Consider the following 21,395-nt stretch of genomic DNA (forward strand, 5'->3'; position numbering starts at 1 on the left):
AACCATTATACTACATTCTTGACTATTATTTTTGTTCCTTCGAAGGTGAATTCTTTTTTATTAAGATGGTTTTTTGAAAAATATTTTTGGTTTTGTTTAAGATGGCGTTATTTTTTTCTCTCGTCTTCTTCCTACAATGCACCGCTTATCATAGCTTAAATATTTTTTGTTTTGTCTGGGCTATAGCCCGATTTATAAGCTTTAGTGACTATATTCTTTTTTTTACAACTAACTATATTTAGAAGTATGGTTTTTAGTATAGTGACTTTAATTTTTAAAGTCGGGGTGGTTTTTTTAAATATATATCCTTTATATACGGAGTGGTCTTCCGCTGACAGGGGGGTAAAGTTAATCTCATTTTTTTCCTTTTTCTAGCCATATTTTGGCGTTTTCTTATCTTTTTCTTATAGGGGTGGGACTTAGTTTGTTTTCTAATTTTATTTTTCCTTCACCAGTTTGCTTTAGTTTTTTCATTTGGGCCGTTTTTGAACTTCAAAAATGTCTGCGTTGTCATCACTTCCGGGTCCGCTCTTTATTTTTGTTCCTCTTCCGGGTGCATGAGTTTATAATTTGGTTAACCCTTTTTATACCAAAGGGTTGGTTTTAGAATTATGGCTCAGACCATTAATTTTGTGTCTTGGAATACTAATGGTTTAAACCATCCGATTAAACGAAAGAAGATTTTCAAAGTATTCCAAAGACTTAATGCTCATATCATTTTTGTACAAGAAACTCATGTGAGGAAGGAGGACAAATATAGCTTTTTCAGATCTTGGCGGGATCAACAGTATCATTCGAATTCAAATGCCAAAGTAAAAGGAGTTGCAATTTTTATTGACTGCTCTATTGCATTTGTTCAACACGATATCTTTTTGGATCCGAATGGTAGATTTTTGTTAATTACGGGTTTACTTTGTAATAAAAAGGTTGCTTTGGTTAATGTTTATGCTCCAAATGTGGGTTGTCCTGATTTTTTTAAGTCCTTATTTACTTCTTTACCCAATCTAAATGAATATAAGTTAATAATGGGTGGTGACTTTAATTGTTGTTTAAATCCTTTGATGGATAAATCTTTATCTATTCAGACTTTACCCAATAAGTCGGCCACTTGTATTACCGTAAATTCCGGACTATAAGCCGCTACTTTTTTTCCCACGCTTTGAACACTGCAGCAACACTGCGGCCTATACTACGGTGCGGCTAATGCATGTTTTTTTTCATGCCGCCGAAAACATTTTGCCTCGTAACAGTAGACTGTTATGAATCCCGTAACTGGAGAACTTACCAGCAAAGATAGAGAGGTCCGTTGAAGTCTGATGTCACTATTTTCAAACGTTTTATTTATAAAGGGACACAAAAGTAGGGTTAATACATACATTCAGATGGTGCACATCATCAACACTCAATCTAAAGCACTGGTATAGTAATAATTATCATTAAGAAGTGAGCTCTATTGTTGTCTAGGGGTTAATAGATTGTCCGTTGGAAATATAAAAGTCACTCAGAAAGTCTGCAGGCCTCAGCCCTTTGAAAATCGCTGGGTTTCACGTGGGGCGACCGAGAGAGAGAGATTAGGGGAGAAGAGAAAGAACTTGCCGAATCTTGATGAATCTTCCGTGAAATCGGGGGAGCGTTGGTTTCCTTGCCCCGATGTTAGTTAAAAGCAGTTTTCTGTGATTCCAGCCACAAATTCCAATCCCGGAATCTAACGCACGTGGCTTCCTGCTGCTGCGGGAACACTCTCGTGTCTTCTTGGTGCGTCTGAGGGGGCTGTCCCCCTGAGACTCTCCTTTATACTTCCTCACGGGGTCGCAGGAGTCAATCAGGTTGGGAGGATGCAGTCTCTCTCTCAACCAGCCCACCTTGCCCGAGGGCTTTTCATGTGGTCTCCATGAGACAATAGTCGCTGTCGTCTTATTCTGTATCCTGGGTGGGACGTGCAATTTGGCACGTTTCTCTCTCTCTCTCTCTCTCTCTCTCACTTCCTGGGTCTACTGACTCCCCCCTCAATGGGTGCTCTTGCGATTCTCACAAAGGAGGGGGCTGGGATCACAGCAAGACCAATAAAATTGATGAGTGTGTAAAGAGGGTTTCTTCTTTTTTGTTGACTAGCAGGAATGCTGGTTTGCTGATGGCGAGAATGGTGTTCCTTTGTGGACCAAATGGGGATTAATGTTCTTTCTTCTGAGTCTGTAAGCTTTTGTTGACGGGGTTTTGGGCAGATCGCGCGAGGGGGTCGAGAGAGAGGACGCAATGCTCTAAGCTGGGCGAGGATCGGACCCCAAAGGGGGGTCTGAGGCCGGGAGATTCTCCGAGGAGGGGGGGGATGAAGCTAGATGTGCTTGGTTGACCACTCGGAGGGTCCTGAGCTGTTTGGAGAGTCGAGGAGTTCGGAGGGTCCTGAGCTGCGAGTCGAGGAGTTCGGAGGGGATCGAATGGTGGCCAGAAGACTTCAGTAATTGAGCTCCAACGGTTGTGCACGAAGTGGTTTGGACTTTGATAAGTTTGGCGCCTTTTCTTTAATTTTCTCTTCATATATACTGTATCGTTATTAATCACTTAGTTATAGTAACCTTTATAAATTGTACTCATTTAATCGCTTATGGTGTACTGTCTGTTTTTGGGCGAGGCAGGGACATCACACAGCATCCACACCAGCTGATTACCCAGTTTGGCGGGGCTGAAGGCTGCTCCCCCTAGACGAGAACGAGCTGAGCGAGCCTGAGGCGACCCAGGGTGTTACAAGTAGTTCACAGAGGTCCAATGAAATTGTACGATAAATCAAGCGCACTTTCACAATTAAATTATTGTAAATCAGTCATTTGTACTCACCCTCATCAACATGGAAAACACTCGAAGAAAAGCATATGATGCAGCTTTTAAGTTAAAGGCGATCAATAACTTTTCCTGGTAGGCTGCAGTATATATATTTTTTTACCAGTCGTTAGGAGATATTGGAATGTTGTTCGTGCACTGTTCAGTAAAAAAGTATATGCAACGTAATTTGTGTGTTACCAACACGTATGTATATTTAAAAGTTAGCTGTGTTACAGGCACTGTTCGAAAAAAAGCATTTGCAATATGTATTTGTTTATGTTACCATACAGATTTAATTAAAAGTTAAAAAATCCTCACATGTAATATTTTTCTGTGTAAATATCTCATATTATAACATGGGACACCTGCGGCTTAAAATCCGGTGCGGCCTGTACAAGTACAAATTGATTTTCTTTCTAAAATTAGAGCGTGCGGCTTTTAATCAGGTGCGCTCTGTAGTCCAGAATCTACGGTAACTCCTTTTTGACTGATAATGGAGTTTTTGATGTTTGGAGATTTCGGCATCCTAACGACAAGGAGTTTTCTTTTTTCTCACATGTTTATCATTCTTATTCGAGAATTGATTATTTTTTTATTGACTCTTGTTTTATTCCATCGGTAATCGGTTGTAATTACGATATTATAGCTATCTCTGACCATGCTCCATTAAAACTTTCTATTAAATTTACGGATACAGTTTCTAATGCCAGACAATGGCAATTTGACTCTACCTTACTGCAAGATCCGGACTTTATTAAATTTATGAAGGAACAGATCGATTTCTTCTTTTCAACTAATTCCACGGATGATATTTCTTGCGGAACACTTTGGGACACTTTTAAAGCATATATACGTGGACAGATTATCTCTTACTCCGTTGGATTGAGAAACGCATTAAGAAGGAAACTCTTTTATTGGCGATAAAATTAAAGAGATTGACAAGAAATATTTGATCACTCCTAGTAAGGAGCTTTACAAAGGGTTGAACTTCAAATGGAACATAGTTTATCACTTACATCTCCGATTGAAAATCAATTAATGAAAACCAGATCTGATTTTTATATACATAGTGATAAATCAGGTAAACTGTTAGCTAGTCAGTTGAAGAATGCTTTGGTTAAACGTCAAATCACTAAGATTCGTCAGCAGAATGGGGATTTGACAGTTAACCATGATGAGATAAATAAGCCATTTCAAGAATTTTATACCTCCTTGTATCAATCTGAATTCCCTCAGGTTCATAATACCATGTCTGATTTTCTTGGGAAATTAAAATTTCCAAGATTATCATCCAATGATCTTTCAATATTAGATACCCCTATTACGGACGCAGAAATCAAAGGGGTTATTTCCTCAATGAATTCTGGGAAAGCACCAGGTCCAGATGGGTATACAGTAGAATTTTTTAAATGTTTTTCCGCTACTCTTTCTCCTTGGTTATGTAGGGTTTTTGAGGAAGCAATTAGATTGGGGAATTTGCCACAATCATTTTATAGAGCTTCCATTTCTTTAATATTGAAGAAAGATAAAGACCCTACTGACTGTGCATCCTATACACCAGTATCTTTATTGAATGTAGACTCCAAGATTTTTTCCAACTTACTGGCATCCAGGTTGGAGAAGGTATTACCCCAAATTATTTCAGAAGATCAAACCGGTTTTATTAAAAATCGCTATTCTTTTTTCAACGTTAGGAGATTACTGAATATTGTTTATACTCCTTTACATTGCACTTCAGAATGCGTGATTTCATTAGATGCGGAGAAAGCATTTGATAGAGTTGAATGGCCTTACTTATTTAATGTGTTGGAGAAGCTTAATTTTAGTCCGACATTCATTTCTTGGATTAAATTGATTTATCACACTCCAGTAGCCTCAGTGTTTACTAATAATCAAAGATCTCCCTTTTTTCGTTTATTTCGGGGCACCAGACAAGGATGTCCTCTTAGCCCATTACTATTTAACATTGCTTTAGAACCTTTAGCAATTGCCATCAGAGAATCACAGGATATTTTGGGTATTAATCGTGGGGCAGATATTCATAAGTTATCTTTGTATGCAGATGATTTATTATTATTAATTTCTAATCCTGAGAAATCTATTCCAGCAGTTCTATCATTGTTGGCTCAATTTAGTGAATTTTCTGGGTATAAGTTAAATCTTAATAAGAGTGAATTGTTTCCTTTGAATAGACAGGTCCCAATATATGGAAATTTACCTTTTAAATTGGTTAATGACTCTTTTATTTACTTAGGGATTAAAATCACAAAAAAAAACCATAAAGATTTATTTAGGTTTAATTTTTTTACCCTTAATTGATCAGATTAAAGGCTTGTTTACTAAGTGGTCACCATTATCTTTATCTCTGATAGGTAGGATTAATGCTATTAAGATGGTTATTTTACCTAAGTTTTTATATATTTTTCAAGCGGTACCAATTTTTATTCTGAAATCCTTTTTCACTAATGTTGATTCAAAAATTTCCTCATATATATGGCAGAATAAAAATCCTAGGTTAGATAAAATATATTTACAGAAGACAAAGAAGGAAGGTGGGTTAGCATTACCTAATTCCAGATTTTATTATTGGGCAGTTAATATTAGATATTTGTTATGTTGGTTGAAAGACTGGGGTGGATCTTTTGGCCCTCATTGGGAGAGTTTAGAAATTAAATCGGTACCAGGGTATGCTCTGGGTTCTATTTTAGGGACTTCTCTCCCTTTTGCTCTTTCTAAATTGCCGAAACGAAACCCAATAGTTAAACAGACTTTACGCATATGGTTTCAATTTTGGAAATTTTTCGGGCTGACTCAATTCGTTTTAAATAGTCCTATTGTATCTAATTGCTTTTTCCACCCTTCCATTATAGATCAAGCTTACTCGGCTTGGAAAATTAAGGGATTACTAAGATTTTCTGATTTATTTTTGGACAATTGTTTTATGTCTTTTGAACAATTATCTAATAAATATAATTTGCCTAGATTACATTTTTTTAGATATTTACAGATTAGGCATTTTTTAAGTACTGTACTTCCTACGTTTCCAAATTTTGTGCCTTCAGATATTTTGGAGAGTTTGCTTGAATTAAACCCTTTTCAAAAAGGGCTTATATCAAAACTTCATAATATAATTATGAAGATACGTTCAGAGCCCCTTTTTAAGACCAAAAATGATTGGGAAAGAGACCTTAATCTTATTATTCCTATTGAGAATTAGGATAGAATTCTTCAATTAGTTAATACATCTTCAATATGTGCCAAACATTCATTAATACAATTTAAGGTTGTACATAGAGCCCATATGTCCAAGGATAAATTAGCTCATTTTTATTCTTATATAAATCCTATTTGTGATAGGTGTCAATTTGAAACTGTGTCTTTAACTCATATGTTTTGGTCATGTCCGCTTTTGAAAAAATATTGGAAAGATATTTTTGATATTATCTCTGCGGTTTTGAGTATCGATTTACAAACTCATCCTATTACCGCAATTTTTGGTTTACCAATGATGGACTCACTGCATTTATCTTCTTCTGCCTGTCGAATGATTGCATCTCTAACTCTGATGGCTAGAAGATCTATATTGTTGAATTGGAAAGAAATTGATCCTCCCACTGTATTTAATTGGTTCTCTGAAACTATGTTACGTCTAAATTTAGAAAAAATTAGAAGTGGTGTATTCGATACTTCTTTTAAATTTGAAAAGATATGGAGACTATTTATTCAATATTTTCATATGATGTAATATGACCCTGTTCCAAGTTCATTTGATTTTTCAGCTTTAATCTTATGTATGTTGAGAGGATCGGAGTGGATAACATTGATGATTATGTATTCTCGTGAGATATTATAAACAGCCCTTTTTTTTCTTCTCTTTTTTTAGTTTTTCTTCTTTTTTTGCTTCTTTTTTCTTCTTTATTAGCTATGAGATTAGTAGGTTAGTTAATTTGCATAATCTATATTTTTTTCTTTTTTCTGTTTTTTTTATATTATATATTATGAAATATCTAGATTTACCATGTTCATACATATACTGTATGGTTCATGTTTTGGTAAACTCATTTATACTGTAACCATTGCTTATGTATTTTTTTATGTGTAATGGGATTTTGTATGTTTGTAATCCCCTTATTAATATATCATTTGTATTTTGGTCATATTATTAATAATAATAAAAAGATTGAGAAAGAAAAGAGAACAAGAGGGAGGCGATGGGCAGGCAACGAGCAAAACAAGGTGTAAGAGGGGAGCTAGAATGGGGAATGGAAATAGAGAGAAGTGGCTAGGAGGGAGAAATTACTCAGCATTACAGGAGAATCATTTGCTATTTTGATTTAGTATTGTGAAGGAATTATTCAGCTCTTCAGTGGCAAATGCCATTTCAGTAGTGAATTGAATGACAACGACAAATTGAATTCATTGGGAATAGAACAATAAAGTCACCTCTTGGATAGCTCCATCCCTGTTGCTTTACTTTCATGCAACACCAACAACTGACAGAAAGTAAAACTTACAGGACCCTGGTCAGACCCCACTTGGAGTACTGTGCTCAGTTCTGGTTGCCTCACTACAGGAAGGATGTGGAAGCCATAGAAAGGGTGCAGAGGACACTTACAAAGACGTTGCCTGGATTGGGGAGCATGCTTTATGAAAAAAGGTTGAACTCGGCCTTTTCTCCTTGCAGCGACAGAGGATGAGAGGTGACTTGATAGAGGTGTATAAGATGATGAGAGGCGTTGATCGTGTGGATAGTCAGAGGCTTTTCCCCAGGGCTGAAATGGTTGCCACAAGAGGACACAGGTTTAAGGTGCTAGGAAGTAGGTACAGAGGAGATGTCAGGGGTCAGCTTTTTACTCAGAGAGTGGTGAATGTGTGGATTGGGCTGCGGGCAAAGGTGGTGGAGGCAGATATGATAGTGTAGCGGTGTGCTACACGCAGCGCTAAAATTACGACACGGAGTCGGTAACTGCAGTCGAAGGAAAAACTTTATTCGAAATCCTCAGCCTCACTTTTAAGCCTCCCTCAACCTGCCCCCCGTGGCGCAGAGGCTCCAAAGCTCTGTGCTCACAAACCCCCGTAGGCTATCTAATTGTGAGCCGGTTCGGATGTGCCAGGAAATGGGTCGCCACATAAACCCCCACCCCCCCAGAACCGGCGATACACCCCCCAATGTCCACAGTTTGGGCCAGAACCTGCTTGGGAGGTCGGCCTCTGCGCCGAGGTGCCGGAAACTCGGCCAGTTGTGCCAGGTCCACATGGGCTGGTTTGAGGTGGTCCACCGTGAAAACCTCCTCTTTCCCAACATCCAGCACAAACGTGGACCCGTTGTTCCGGAGCACCATAAACAGCCCCTTGTATGCCCGCCCCTTCGTACAAACACAAACTTACAGTTCTGCAGGTCTTTGGGTAGACAGGTCGGGTTCCGCCCGTGCTGTGAAGTGGGTATGGGGGCCAGGTTACCGAGCTTCTCGCGTAGTCTGCCCAGGACTGCTGCGGGATCTTCCTCTTGCCCCCGTGGGGCTGGTAGGAACTCCCCGGGGACGACCAGGGGCGCGCCATATACCAACTCTGCCGACGAGGCGTGCAGGTCGTCCTTGGGCGCTGTGCGGATGCCGAGTAGGACCCAGGGAAGCTCGTCCGCCCAGCTGGCTCTTCGCAGGCGGGCCATGAGGGCCGACTTCAGGTGACGGTGGAAACACTCCACTAGCCCGTTCGACTGTGGGTGGTAGGCAGTTGTGTGGTGCAGCTGAGTCCCCAAAAGGCTGGCCATAGCTGACCACAGGCTGGAGGTGAACTGGGCGCCTCTGTCGGAGGTAATGTGGGCCGGTACACCGAAGCGAGATATCCAGGTGGTGATCAGGGCTCGGGCACAAGATTCGGAGGTGGTGTCGGTGAGCGGGACCGCCTCTGGCCATCTTGTGAACCGGTCCACGATAGTCAGGAGGTGCCGCGCTCTGCGCGACACTGGCAGGGGGCCCACGATATCCACATGAATGTGGTCAAAACGCCGGTGGGCAGGATGGAACTGCTGCGGTGGGGCTTTGGTGTGCCGCTGCACCTTGGCCGTCTGGCAGTGCATGCACGTTTTGGCCCATTCACTGACCTGTTTGCGGAGTCCGTGCCAAACGAACCTGCTGGAAACCATCCGGACAGTTGTCCGGATGGAGGGATGCGCCAAGTTATGAATGGAGTCGAAAACACGGCGCCGCCAGGCTGTCAGGACGACGGGACGGGGCTGGCCGGTGGCGACGTCACAGAGTAGGGTCCTCTCACCCGGGCCTATGGGGAGCTGCAAACCGGAGACTGCGGTTCTGTAACTCGGAATCTCCTCATCCGCCTGCTGCGCCTCTGCCAGTGCCTCAAAGTCTACCCCTTGGGAAAGGGCATGAACGGTAGGGCGAGAGAGCGCATTCGCTACGACATTGTCCTTACCCGAGACGTGCCGGACATCCATCGTGTATTCAGAGATGTAGGACAGGTGGCGTTGCTGGTGGGACGACCAGGGGTCGGACGCTTTCGTAAACGTAAAGGTAAGCGGTTTGTGGTCCGTGAATGCGGTGAAGGGCCGACCTTCTAGGAAGTACCTGAAATGCTGGATTGCCAGGTAGAGCGCCAACAGTTCCCGGTCGAAAGCACTGTATTTGAGCCCGGGTGGCCGCAGGTGTTTGCTGAAAAACGCCAGGGGTTGCCAGCGACCTGCGATGAGTTGCTCCAGCACCCCACCAACTGCCGTGTTAGATGCGTCCACTGTGAGGGCGGTAGGGGCGTCCATTCTGGGATGTACTAGCATTGCGGCGTTCGCCAAAGCTTCCTTCGTTTGAACAAAAGCGGCGGCGGACTCCTCGTCCCAGGTAATGTCCTTGTTCGGACCTGACATCAGGGTGAACAGGGGGCGCATGATCCGGGCAGCTGAAGGGAGGAAGTGGTGGTAGAAATTGACCATACCTACGAATTCCTGAAGGCCTTTGATCGTGGTGGGTCGGGGAAAGTGGCGGACCGCATCTACCTTAGCGGGCAGAGGGGTTGCCCCGTCTTTAGTAATCCTGTGGCCCATGAAGTCAATGGTATCGAGTCCGAACTGGCATTTGGCGGGGTTGATTGTAAGACCGTACTCACTCAGTCAGGCGCAGAGTTGACGGAGGTGGGACAGATGCTCCTGACGACTGCTGCTGGCTATGAGGATGTCGTCCAAATAGATGAACGCGAAGTCCAGGTCCCGACCCACCGCGTCCATTAACCGCTGGAACGTCTGTGCGGCATTCTTCAGGCCGAACGGCATGCGGAGGAACTCGAAAAGGCCAAACGGGGTGATGAGAGCCATTTTGGGGACGTTGTCAGGATGCATCGGGATTTGATGGTACCCTCGGATGAGGTCCACCTTGGAGAAGATCCGTGCGCCGTGCAGGTTTGCTGCAAAGTCCTGAATGTGCGGCACAGGGTAGCGGTCCGGTGTGGTAGCCTCGTTCAGCCTGCGGTAGTCACCGCACAGTCTCCAGCCTCCCGTCGCTTTGGGCACCATGTGCAGGGGGGAGGCCCATGGGCTGTCGGACCGCCGGATGATCCCCAATTCCTCCGTCCTCTGGAACTCCTCCTTCGCCAGTCGGAGCTTGTCCGGGGGAAGCCGCCGAGCGCGGGCGTGGAGGGGTGGTCCTTGGGTCGGGATGTGGTGCTGTACGCCGTGTCTGGGCATGGCCGCTGTGAACTGCGGTGCCAGAACCGATGGGAAATCCGCCAGGACCCTGGTGAAGTCGTCGGACAGCGTGATGGAGCCGAGGTGAGGGGCTGGCAACTGGGCTGCACCCAGGGAGAACGTCTGAAAGGTCTCGGCGTGTACCAGTCTCTTCCTGGGCAGGTCGACCAGGAGGCTGTGCGCTCACAAAAAATCTGCACCCAGAAGCGGTTGGGCTACGGCGGCCAGTGTGAAGTCCCACGTGAACTGGCTGGAGCCAAACTGTAGCTGCACCTGACGGGTGCCATAGGTCCTTACTGTGCTGCCATTCACGGCCCTCAGGGGGGGACCCGGTGCCCTGCTGCGGGTGTCGTAACTCGTCGGAGGTAAAACGCTGATCTCGGCCCCAGTATCAACCAAAAACCGGCATCCCGACCTTCTATCCCACACATAGAGGCTATCCCGATGGCCAGCCGCCGTAGCCATCAGCGGCGGCTGGCCCTGGCGTTTCCCGGGAACTTGCAGGACGGGTGACAACGGCGGGCTTCTGCGCCCCACCGCTGGTGGTAGAAGCACCAGTGTTCATTGAGCCGGGGGTTGGCGGGCTCCGCGGCCGGGCCTGGACTGGTTTGCTGCTGGGAGCGTGGCTGGGAGATCTGTGCGATGGACGCCCCACTCACCTTTTTGGCGTTCCACAGCAAGTCCGCCCGGGCTGCCACCTTCCGGGGGTCACTGAAATCCGCGTCGGACAGCAGCAGGCGTATGTCCTTGGGCAGCTGCTCCAGGAATGCCTGCTCAAACATGAGGCAGGGTGTGTGTCCGTCGGCGAGAGACAACATCTCATTCATCAAAGCCGATGGAGATCTGTCGCCGAAGCCATCTAGGTGCAGTAAACGGGCAGCCCGCTCGCGCCGTGAGAGTCCGAAAGTCCTGAGGAGCAGGGCTTTGAATTCCGTGTACTTGCCATCTGCCGGGGGCGACTGTACGAACTCCGCGACCTGGGCTGCTGTGTCCTGGTCGATGGAGCTCACCACGTAGTAGTAGTGGGTGTCTTCTGAGGTGATCCGGCGAACGTGGAATTGGGCTTCGGCTTGCTGAAACCATAGGTTCGGTCGCTGTGTCCAGAAACCCGGCAGTTTCAATGAAACCGCATGAACAGAGGCGGCGTCGGTCATTTCTGGTCCAAAAATCGTTTGGACCGTCGGGGTCACCAATTGTAGCGGTGTGCTATACGCAGCGCTAAAATTACGACACGGAGTCGGTAACTGCAGTCGAAGGAAAAACTTTATTCGAAATCCTCAGCCTCACTTTTAAGCCTCCCTCAACCTGCCCCCCGTGGCGCAGAGGCTCCAAAGCTCTGTGCTCGCAAACCCCCGTAGGCTATCTAATTGTGAGCCGGTTCGGATGTGCCAGGAAATGGGTCGCCACAATAGAGTCTTTTAAGAGGCTTTTGGATAGGTAAATGGAGCCTAGTAATTTCTAAGGTAGGGACATATTCGAACAAATTTGTGGGCCAAAGGGCCTGCATTGTGCTGTAGGTTTTCTGTGTTTCTAACAAATTCCGAACTTCCACAATAATGATAGATTGTAGCAATGTGCTACACACAGCGCTGAAATAACGACACGCAGTCGGTAAGTCGTTTCAAGACTAGTTTATTCAAACTTCGCAGCGCTGGCATTTAATCCCTAGCGCCCACCCTCTCTGGGCGGAAATGACGTCAGAGGTGCATTACCAAAGTCTACCCCTGCGCGCTGGCTATTTGTGAGCCGGTTCGCCTGCGCACAAAGTGGGTCGCCACAAGATATTCTATTCTTTCTTGTGTTGCATGAACACAAATTAGAATTAAAAGTATCCTTGCAATAAGAAAGATACCATTGGTGCCATGGTAGCGTAGCAGTTAGTGAGACACTATTTCAGCTTGGGGTGTCAGAGTTCAGAGTTCAATCTCAGCATCCTCAATAAGCAATTCTGTATATTTTCTCCATGGAATGTGTGTGTTTCTTCCAGGTGCTCCAGTTTCCTCCCACATTACAAAGATGTAATGTTTAGGAGGTTAATTGGTCATTGTAAATTGCCCTGTGATTAGGTTAGGGTTAAATCAGAAATTTCTCCAAGAGGACCACGACCTTGTCATAGGGGTTGGAGGCTTGTATGCCTCAATGACCTAGAGCTATGCTGGCTAGAGTCATAGCCTTGTGCTTTGGCTCTTGGTAGGATCAACAATGCCAAAAAGGTCAAAGGGCAAAGCCCAAACTAAGAGTGGTCTACTGGTCCTCCAGATTCGGAGATTCAACTCACCACCAACACCATACCGGATCAAAAAGTTACAGAAACAGCAATAAAGAATCCTTCTATATCTGTGTGAGACAGTACAGACCTTCAGTGCTGCCCTAAATGCCAGTGGTATAACAAGCAATAAGTAAGTAAATCGGGGATTGCTAGGTATTGCGGCTCGCAGGGCCTACTACGCGATGTAGCTCAATAAGTAAATAATAATCATTCCTCCAGAGAAACTCGATGTCAGCCAAGCATGGAATCTTACAAGTCATAGAGCGATGTGTCTGTAGTGGCTGATGCAGTGAGCAGCAGAGGTTTGGTTTGGAAAGAAACAGTGAAGATAGAATCACGATAAGTTCTGTGGCTCTCAAGGACAAGCTCTAGCAGGCAAAGTTGAAATCCAACACTTTACAACAATGAGGAGAGATAAAAATGCATCAAAACTTAACTTGCACTTACATTTGTCACCTTCCTCTTGATATTTTCCAGTAAGTGTTCTTTGCCTCGGATAAAGTACATGTGTTGAAACTCTGTATCGTCCATCTCTGGCTTCACAAGGCCACCTTGTTCAATGTTCACAACTTTACGGAAGCCATCTGGATATTCATGGTGAGAAGAAACAACATTAGAGTAGTTACTTGCTTGTCCCCAGTCACCTGCTCATCATTCCCAGGGATAACAGCGTAATGCTAAACCATCAGATCTGATGACCCCTGTAAAGTGGAACTCTGCTAGAATTCTGTTAGATAAACACATCTAATTTCTCTGTTAAATACTTTCTCAATACATACATTGAAACATAATGCAGGCTTTCATTCTCCGAGCTGTATGCAGAGACAAAGCAAAGGCAGCTGATTGATTCTCTGATTCTTTGGCCACGATGAGGTTGGAGGAGCAGCACCTCATATTCTGTCTAGGTAACCTCCAACCTGATAACATAAACCAAAGCATACAAAATGCTGGTGGAACGCAGCAGGCCAAGCAGCATCTATAGAAAGAAGTACAGTTGACGTTTTGGGCCATGATAACATGAACATTGGTTTCCCCTTCTCCCCCACTTTCCACTTACTTTATTCCCCACTATGGCCTCTTACCTCGTCCTCACCTGCTTAACTTCTTCTTCTTCGGCTGTTCATCGATTTTCGATGAAGACTGAGGCCTGAGCAAGGTTGTATGGAAGACCTGCAGTTGCCCATGCTGCAAGTCTTCCATCTCCACACCACCGATGTTGTCCAAGGACCCATACAGCTTGGCATCACAAAGCAACGTGCCTTGCTCAAGGACACAACATGCTGCCTCAGCTGAGGCTCGAACTAGCGACCTTCAGATCACTAAACTGAGGCCTTGGCCATGTGTCACCTGCCTAATACCTCCTCCTGGTACCTCTCCTTCTCCTTTTTCTCACATGGTCCAATCTCTTCTCTTACCAGATTACTTCTCCAGCATTTTACCTTTTTCACCTACCTGACTTCACCTATCATCTTCTAGCTAGTCCTCCTTCGCCCCCCCTCCAATTTCTAATTCTGGCATCTTCCCCTTTCCTTTCCAGTCCTGAAGAAAGGCCTTGGTCCAAATCTTTGACAATTTGTTCATTTCCACAGATGCTGCCTGACCTGTTGTGTTAAATGGAAGCTTGTCTTTTCTTAAAAAAAAGTTTTAACTATTTCCATGAAACTTTGGCTAATTGGGGCAGCCGTTTAATTGGGACAAAATGTACTGGTCCTAATGTGTCCCAATTAACCAGAATCCACTGTAGTCACTCTTGTCAATTGAACACCTTCAGTTAGAAAAACAAAATCAAGCCCAGGATTTGTCACCACTTACACATGTTGAGCTGCCGTACAAAGCTGGCCATGTTGTTGTGCTTGAAGTATTTTGGAAGCACTTCTTTTGCAAAACGTCCTTGGTCAAAGACATGGAAACTATTGCCACTCTGTGGAGATAAAAGAGGAAGTATGAGAAAAGGAGGTGGACCCTAAATGATGAAGCACCAACTGTGATTTTATTTTCCAAAACATATGCACAATTGAATCATATTCAGTCCATTTAAAGCCAATGAGCTAAAACAAAATCAACGAGGATAACAGATAGAGATAACAGTAAGAGATATTAAACACAAAGTACACTAGATGCTGTGCTCAAATCGACACATACAAACAAGTTGCCCAACCTGCTGAGTTCATCCAGCTTGTTTGTACAGTAAGTGATATATTGGCAGAATATAGTAGTAATGGTAAGACTCTTGGCAGTGTGGAGGATCAGAAGGATCTTGGGGTCCAAGTCCATAGGACGCTCAAAGCAGCTGTGTAGGTTAACTCTGTGGTTAAGAAGGCATACGGTGTATTGGCCTTCATCTTTCGTGGAATTGAATTTAGGAGCTGAGAGGTAATGTTGCAGCTATATAGGACCCTGGTCAGACCCCACTTGGGAGTACTGTGCTCAGTTCTGGTCACCCCACTACCGGAAGGATGTGGAAGCTCTAGAAAGTGTGTAAAGCAGATTTACAAGGATTGGCAATGCCTGGATTGGCAAGCATGCCTTATGAGAATAGGTTGTGCGAACTCGGCCTTTTCTCCTTGGAGTGAAGGAGGATGAGAGGTGACCTGATAGAGATGTATAAGATGATCAGAGGCATTGATCATGTGGATAGTCAGAGGCTTTTTCCCAGGGCTGAAATGACTGCCACAAGAGGGCACAGGTTTAAGGTACTTGGGAGTAAGTACAGAGAAGATGTTAGGGATAAGTTGTTGTTTTTTTTCTTACGCAGAGTGGTGAGTGTGTGGAATGGGCTGCCAGCAACGGTGGTGGAAGCCAATAGGATAGGGTCCATATAACAATATAACAATTACAGCATGGAAACAGGCCATCTCGGCCCTTCTAGTCTGTGCCGAACGCTTACTCTCACCTAGTCCCACTGACCTGCACTCAGCCCATAACCCTCCATTCCTTTCCTGTCCATATACCTATCCAATTTTACTTTAAATGACAATACCGAACCTGCCTCTACCACTTCGACTGGAAGCTTGTTCCACACAGCTACCACAATCTGAGTAAAGAAGATCCCCCTCGTGTTACCCCTAAACTTTTGCCCCTTAACTCACAACTCGTCCTTTTGTTTGAATCTCCCCTACTCTCAATGGAAAAAGCCTATCCACGTCAACTCTATCTATACCCCTCATAATTTTAAATACCTCTATCAAGTCCCCCCTCAACCTTCTACGCTCCAAAGAATAGACCTAACTTGTTCAACCTTTCTCTGTAACTTAAGTGCTGAAACACAGGGAACATTTTAGTTAATCTTCTCTGTACTCTCTCTATTTTGTTGACATCTTCCCTATAATTCGGTGACTAGAACTGTACACAATTCTCCAAATTTGGCCTTACCAATGCCTTGTACAATTTTAACATTACATCCCAATTCCTATACTCAATGCTCTGATTTATAAAGGCCAGCATACCAAAAGCTTTCTTCACCACCCTATCCACATGAGATTCCACTTTCAGGGAACTATGTACCATTATTTTTAAGAGACTTTTGGATAGGTACATGGGGTTTAGAAAAATAGAGGGCTAGGGGTAACCCTAGTAATTTCTAAGGTAGGGACATGTTCGGCACAACTTTGTGGGCCAAAGAACCTGTATTGTGCTGCAGGCTTTCTAAGTTTCTATGTAAGAGAAAGGGGAAATTAGGCCATTCTGCCCATTGAGTCTGCCCCAACAATCCATCATGGCTAATCCACTTCCCTCTCGGTACCAATCTCCTACCTTTTCTCCTGTAACCTTTGACACCCTAACTAAACAAGAACCGACTGAACTCCATCTAAATATACCAAATGACTCAGCCTCCACAGCCGTCCATGGCAATGAATTCCACTGACTAAAGAAATTCCTTCCTCATCTTTGTTCTAAATGGATGTCCCTATATTCTGAAGCTGTACCCTTATGTCCAAGACTCCTCCACTGAAGGAAACATTCTTTCAACATCTATTCTGTTTAGACCTTTCAATATTTGATAGGTTTCAATGAGGTATCACCCCCACCCACCACCTCATTCTTCTAAATTCCAGTGAGAACAGGCCCAGAGTCATCAAATGCTTCTCATATGCTAACCCTTTCATTCCTGGAATCATTCATATTGGAAATAACCTGCTGCCAATTTTCAGCCTCTAATGTTTTAGATATCTTTCCAACTGCATCCCTGCTCAGTCGAGATAGAAGCTAATTATTTTGTCCAAATTCTTAGTGTCATGCGGAGAACAGTTTCTAAATAAACCAGTCACCTAAAAGCGATTTAAAATTTGGACATTGAAACGGAGAATGCTTTGCAAATTTACTGATGATTGTTGGTAGAATCTCAGGTGGTGATGAGAGTGAGATATTCCAACTAGTGGAGTGGTGTTGTAGCAACAACCTGACACTCAACATCAGTAAGACGAAAGAGCTGTTTATGGACCAGGAAGGGTAAGACAGAGGAACACATACCAATCCTCAGAGAGATCAGAAGTGGAGAGAGTGAGCAGTTTCAAGTTCCTGGGTGTCAAGATCTCTGAGACTGTCAAGACTGTGGCTATACTTTATTAGCAGTTTGAAGAGATTTGGCGTGTCAACAAATACACTTAAAAACTTCTATAGTTGTACCATGAAGAGCATTCTGACAGGCTGCATCACTGTCTGGTATGGAGGGGCTACTGCACAGGACCAAATGAAGCTACAGAAGGTTGTAAATCTAGTCAGCTCCATCTTGGGTACTAGCCTACAAAGTACCCAGAAGGACCTCCAGCACACAGGGCATGCTCTTTCCTCACTGTTACCATCAGGTAGAAGGTACAGAAGCCTGAAAACACACACTCATCATTTCAGGAACAGCTTTTTTCCCTCTGCCATCCGATTCCTAAGTGGACATTGATTCTTTGGACACCACCTCCCTTTTATAAAAAAATATTCACTATTTCTGATTTTGCACATTTTAAAAATCTATTCAATATATGTAATTGATTTACTTGTTTATTGATTATTATTATTATTTATTATTTTTTCTCTCTGCTAGATTATGCATTGCATTGAACTGGGCTGCTGCTAAGTTAACAAATTTCACGTCATATGCCGGTGATAATAATTCTGATTCTGAAGTTTATTAGCAAATTTATTGCCAAAGTATGTGACTATATGATACCACCCTGAGATTCATCTTATCGCATTCACGGTAGATTAAAAGAAACACAATGGAAACAATCTTACAGGTCTCAAGTTGCAAATTAAGAATTCCACAGATCAGATTTAGTTCAAAAGGCAATTTGTCTCCATGCACCTGGGGGCAGTCTTCACTTCCCTGCTCTCGGCTTTCAATATTTCCACCCCTCACTTTTCATTTGGTAAGAATTTTACTCCTGGTGGGAGATGTGGTAAGGCAAGTTCTAAATCCAACATCCAGGCGAGGATGATTGAAGGGTTATGTAGTCAAACCCAGACAAGACAGCAATAACAGAAGAATGTAAAACACACCCAACAACTCAGGGACAATTGCTTCACTAACTTTAAAGTGTCATCTGTAGTTTATATTGACATTTAACACTTCTACTCATCTACATGTTTACTCTGTGCTACACTGAACTACGGGTCTTGGATTCTGTTGGCTTCAGTTCAGAACACTATTTGGTTGCAGTTATCCTTTGCATGATTTGTCATCCCCCCGCCCCTTCACATCGGGTACTTGATTTTTTTTAATATATAGGTTCTATTGGCTTTCTTTGTTTCTAAGGCTTTCTAAGGAGACAAATCTCAAGGTTCTATGATGTATACACACTTTGATAATAAATGTATTTTGAACTATTGTGAATGGCCACTGATCTCGCAAGTAAGGAATACAAATGTATACAACTTACCAAATGATCAATATCTGTAACTGATTAGCCAATTCTGTATAAAAAATAGCGTTTTTCTGCCCCGGTTTCAAAACAGTGTCAATGACAGGCCATGCTTGTGCAGAGGTAAAATAAAGTGTGGCTGAGTCGTCAGAATGCATGCGTTCTAGGTCCAGTTATTTTATTATCAGCAACGACATCCCCAACAATCAGGATCTTGAATGAGAGGGGATAACTTCACTCACTCCAACAGTGAACTGTTCCCACACCTATATATAAGGAAATCTGCAGATGCTGGAAATTCAAGCAACACACACAAAATGCTGGTGGAACCTAAGAAGAAGTACAGTTGACGTTTCAGGCCAAGACCCTTCATCAGGACTAACTGAACAAAAAGATAGTAAGAGATTTGGAAGTGGGATGGGGAGGGGGAGATCTAAAATGATAGAAGACAGGAGGTGGAGGGATGAAGCTAAGAGCTGGAAAGTTGATTGGCAAAAGGGATACAGAGCCGGAGAAGGAAGAGGATCATGGGATGGGAGGCCTAGGGAGAAAGAAGGGAGGAGGAGAGCACCAGAGGGAGATGGAGAACAGGCAAGGAGTGATTGTGAGAGGGGCAGAGTAAAAAAGAGAGAAAAGAAAAAAGGGGGGAAATAATAAATAAGGGATGGGGTAAGAAGGGGAGGGGGCATCAACAGAAATTAGAGAAATTAATGTTTATGGAGGATACCCAGACGGAATATAAGGTGTTGTTCCTCCAACCTGATTGTGGCTTCATCTTGACAGTAGAGAAGGCCACGGATAGACATATCAGAATGTGAATGGGACATGGAATTAAAACGTGGCCACTGGGAGATCCTGCTTTCTCTGGCGAACAGAGCGTAGGTGTTCAGCAAAACGGTCTTCCAGTCAGTCCACGTTGGGTCTCACCAATATATATGTAAAGGGGGTTTCTTTTTTTTCTTTTTGTTGGGAAAGGGTTTCCTTTTGTTAACTCGCAGGAATGCTAATTTACTGATAACGAGAATGGTATTCCTTTGTAAACCAAATGGGGATTAATGTTCTTTCTTCTGAGTCTGTAAGCTTTTGTTGACGGGCTTTTGGGCAGATCGGCGCGAGGGGGTCGAGAGAGAGGACGCAATGCTCTAAGCTGGGCGAGGATCGGACCCCAAAGGGGGGTCCGAGGCCGGGAGATTCTTCGGGGGGGGGGGGGGGATGAAGCTAGATGTGCTTGGTTGACCACTCGGAGGGTCCTGAGCTGTTTGGAGAGTCCGAGGAGTTCGGAGGGTCCTGAGCTGCGAGTCGAGGAGTTCGGAGGGGATCGAATGGTGGCCAGAAGACTTCAGAAATTGAGCTCCAACGGCTGTGCACGAAGTGGTTTGGACTTTGATAAGTTTGGCACCTTTTCTTTAATTTTCTCTTCATATATACTGTATCGTTATTAATCACTTAGTTATAGTAACCTTTATAAATTGTACTAATTTAATCGCATATGGTGTGCTGTCTGTTTTTGGGTGAGGCGGGGACATCACACAGCATCCACACCAGCTGATTACCCAGTTTGGCGGGGCCGAAGGCTGCTCCCCCTAGACAAGAACGAGCTGAGCGAGCCTGAGGCGACCCAGGGGGTTACATATAGAAGACCGCACCAGAAGCACCGGACACAGTATATCACACCAGCTGACTCACAGGTGAAGTGTCACCTCAGCTGGAAGGACTGGCTGGGGCCCTGAATGGTGGTGAGGGAGGAAACGTAAGGGCAGGTGTAGTACTTGTTCTGCTTACAAGGATAAGTGCCGGAAGGGAGATCAGTGGGAAGGGATGGGGGGGTTATTAACGGACAAGGGAGTTGCGTAGGGAGCAATCCCTGTGGAAAGCGGGGGGGGGGGGGAAGAGGGAAAGAATGCATGGTGGTGGGATCCCGTTGGAGGTGGCCAAAGTTACGGAGAATTATACATTGGACCCGGAGGCTGGTGGGATGGTTGGTGAGGACAAGGAGAACCCTATCCCTAGTGGGGTGGTGGGAGAAAAGGGTGAGAGCAGACGTGCGTGAAATGGGAGAGATGCGTTTGAGAACAGAGTTGATGGTGGAGGAAGGGAAGCCCCTTTCTTTAAAAAAAAGACATCTCCTATGTCCTGGAATGAAAAGGCTCATCCTGACAGCAGATGTGGTGGAGATGGAAGAATTGCTAGAAGGGGATGGCACTTTTGCAAGAGACAGGGTGGGAAGAGGAATAGTCCAGGTAGCTGTGAGAGTCTGTAGGCTTTGTTATGCCTGCAGCCCCCTCCTTTGTGAGAATCGCAAGATCACTGTTGGGTTGGGTCAGGGGGCCCAGGAGAGGGGGGGAGGGGGGGAGGGGGGGAGGGGGGGGAGGGGGAGGGGGAGGGGGACACACACAGACGTGCGGAATGTCTCGTTCCCCCAGTGATGTAAAGCTACGGGACATGGCCATTGTCACCGGAAGGCGAATTTTGTGGATTGGAGACTATGCTACATGAACGTCCTCGGGCAAAGTGGGCAGGTTGAGGGAGAGATTGCATCACCCCAACCTGATTGACATCTACGACCCTGCGAGTCAGAATAAAAGAGGGTCTCTGGGAACAGCCCCTCAGATGCACCAGAAGAAATGCTAGCACTCCCGTGATAACGGGAAGCCATTTTGAAGGAGGCCACGTGCGTTCAGTTCCGTTACCTGGAACTGGTGGCTTGTTACAGGGAAAACGGCTTTTAGCTATCAACGGGGAAATCAACTCCCCGACTCAACTGATT

At 44.6% G+C, this 21,395-nt stretch overlaps 1 protein-coding gene across 8 annotated transcripts in view; it reads right to left on the reverse strand.

The window, feature by feature from the left end:
• Positions 1-21,395, reverse strand: part of hsf1 (heat shock transcription factor 1) — a 182,372-nt gene that overhangs the window by 116,670 nt on the left and 44,307 nt on the right. For all 8 annotated transcript variants that reach the window (XM_059971620.1, XM_059971625.1, XM_059971624.1 and 5 more), the window contains exons 2-3: positions 14,589-14,697; positions 13,224-13,360 (exon numbers count right to left, since the gene is read on the reverse strand). In XM_059971620.1, coding sequence (XP_059827603.1) covers positions 13,224-13,360; positions 14,589-14,697 — 246 coding nt within the window. The remainder of the gene's footprint in view (positions 1-13,223; positions 13,361-14,588; positions 14,698-21,395) is intronic.

Source organism: Hypanus sabinus, chromosome 6 (genome assembly GCF_030144855.1).
Source record: "Hypanus sabinus isolate sHypSab1 chromosome 6, sHypSab1.hap1, whole genome shotgun sequence".
In the NCBI taxonomy this organism is placed as follows: Eukaryota; Metazoa; Chordata; class Chondrichthyes; order Myliobatiformes; family Dasyatidae; genus Hypanus; species Hypanus sabinus.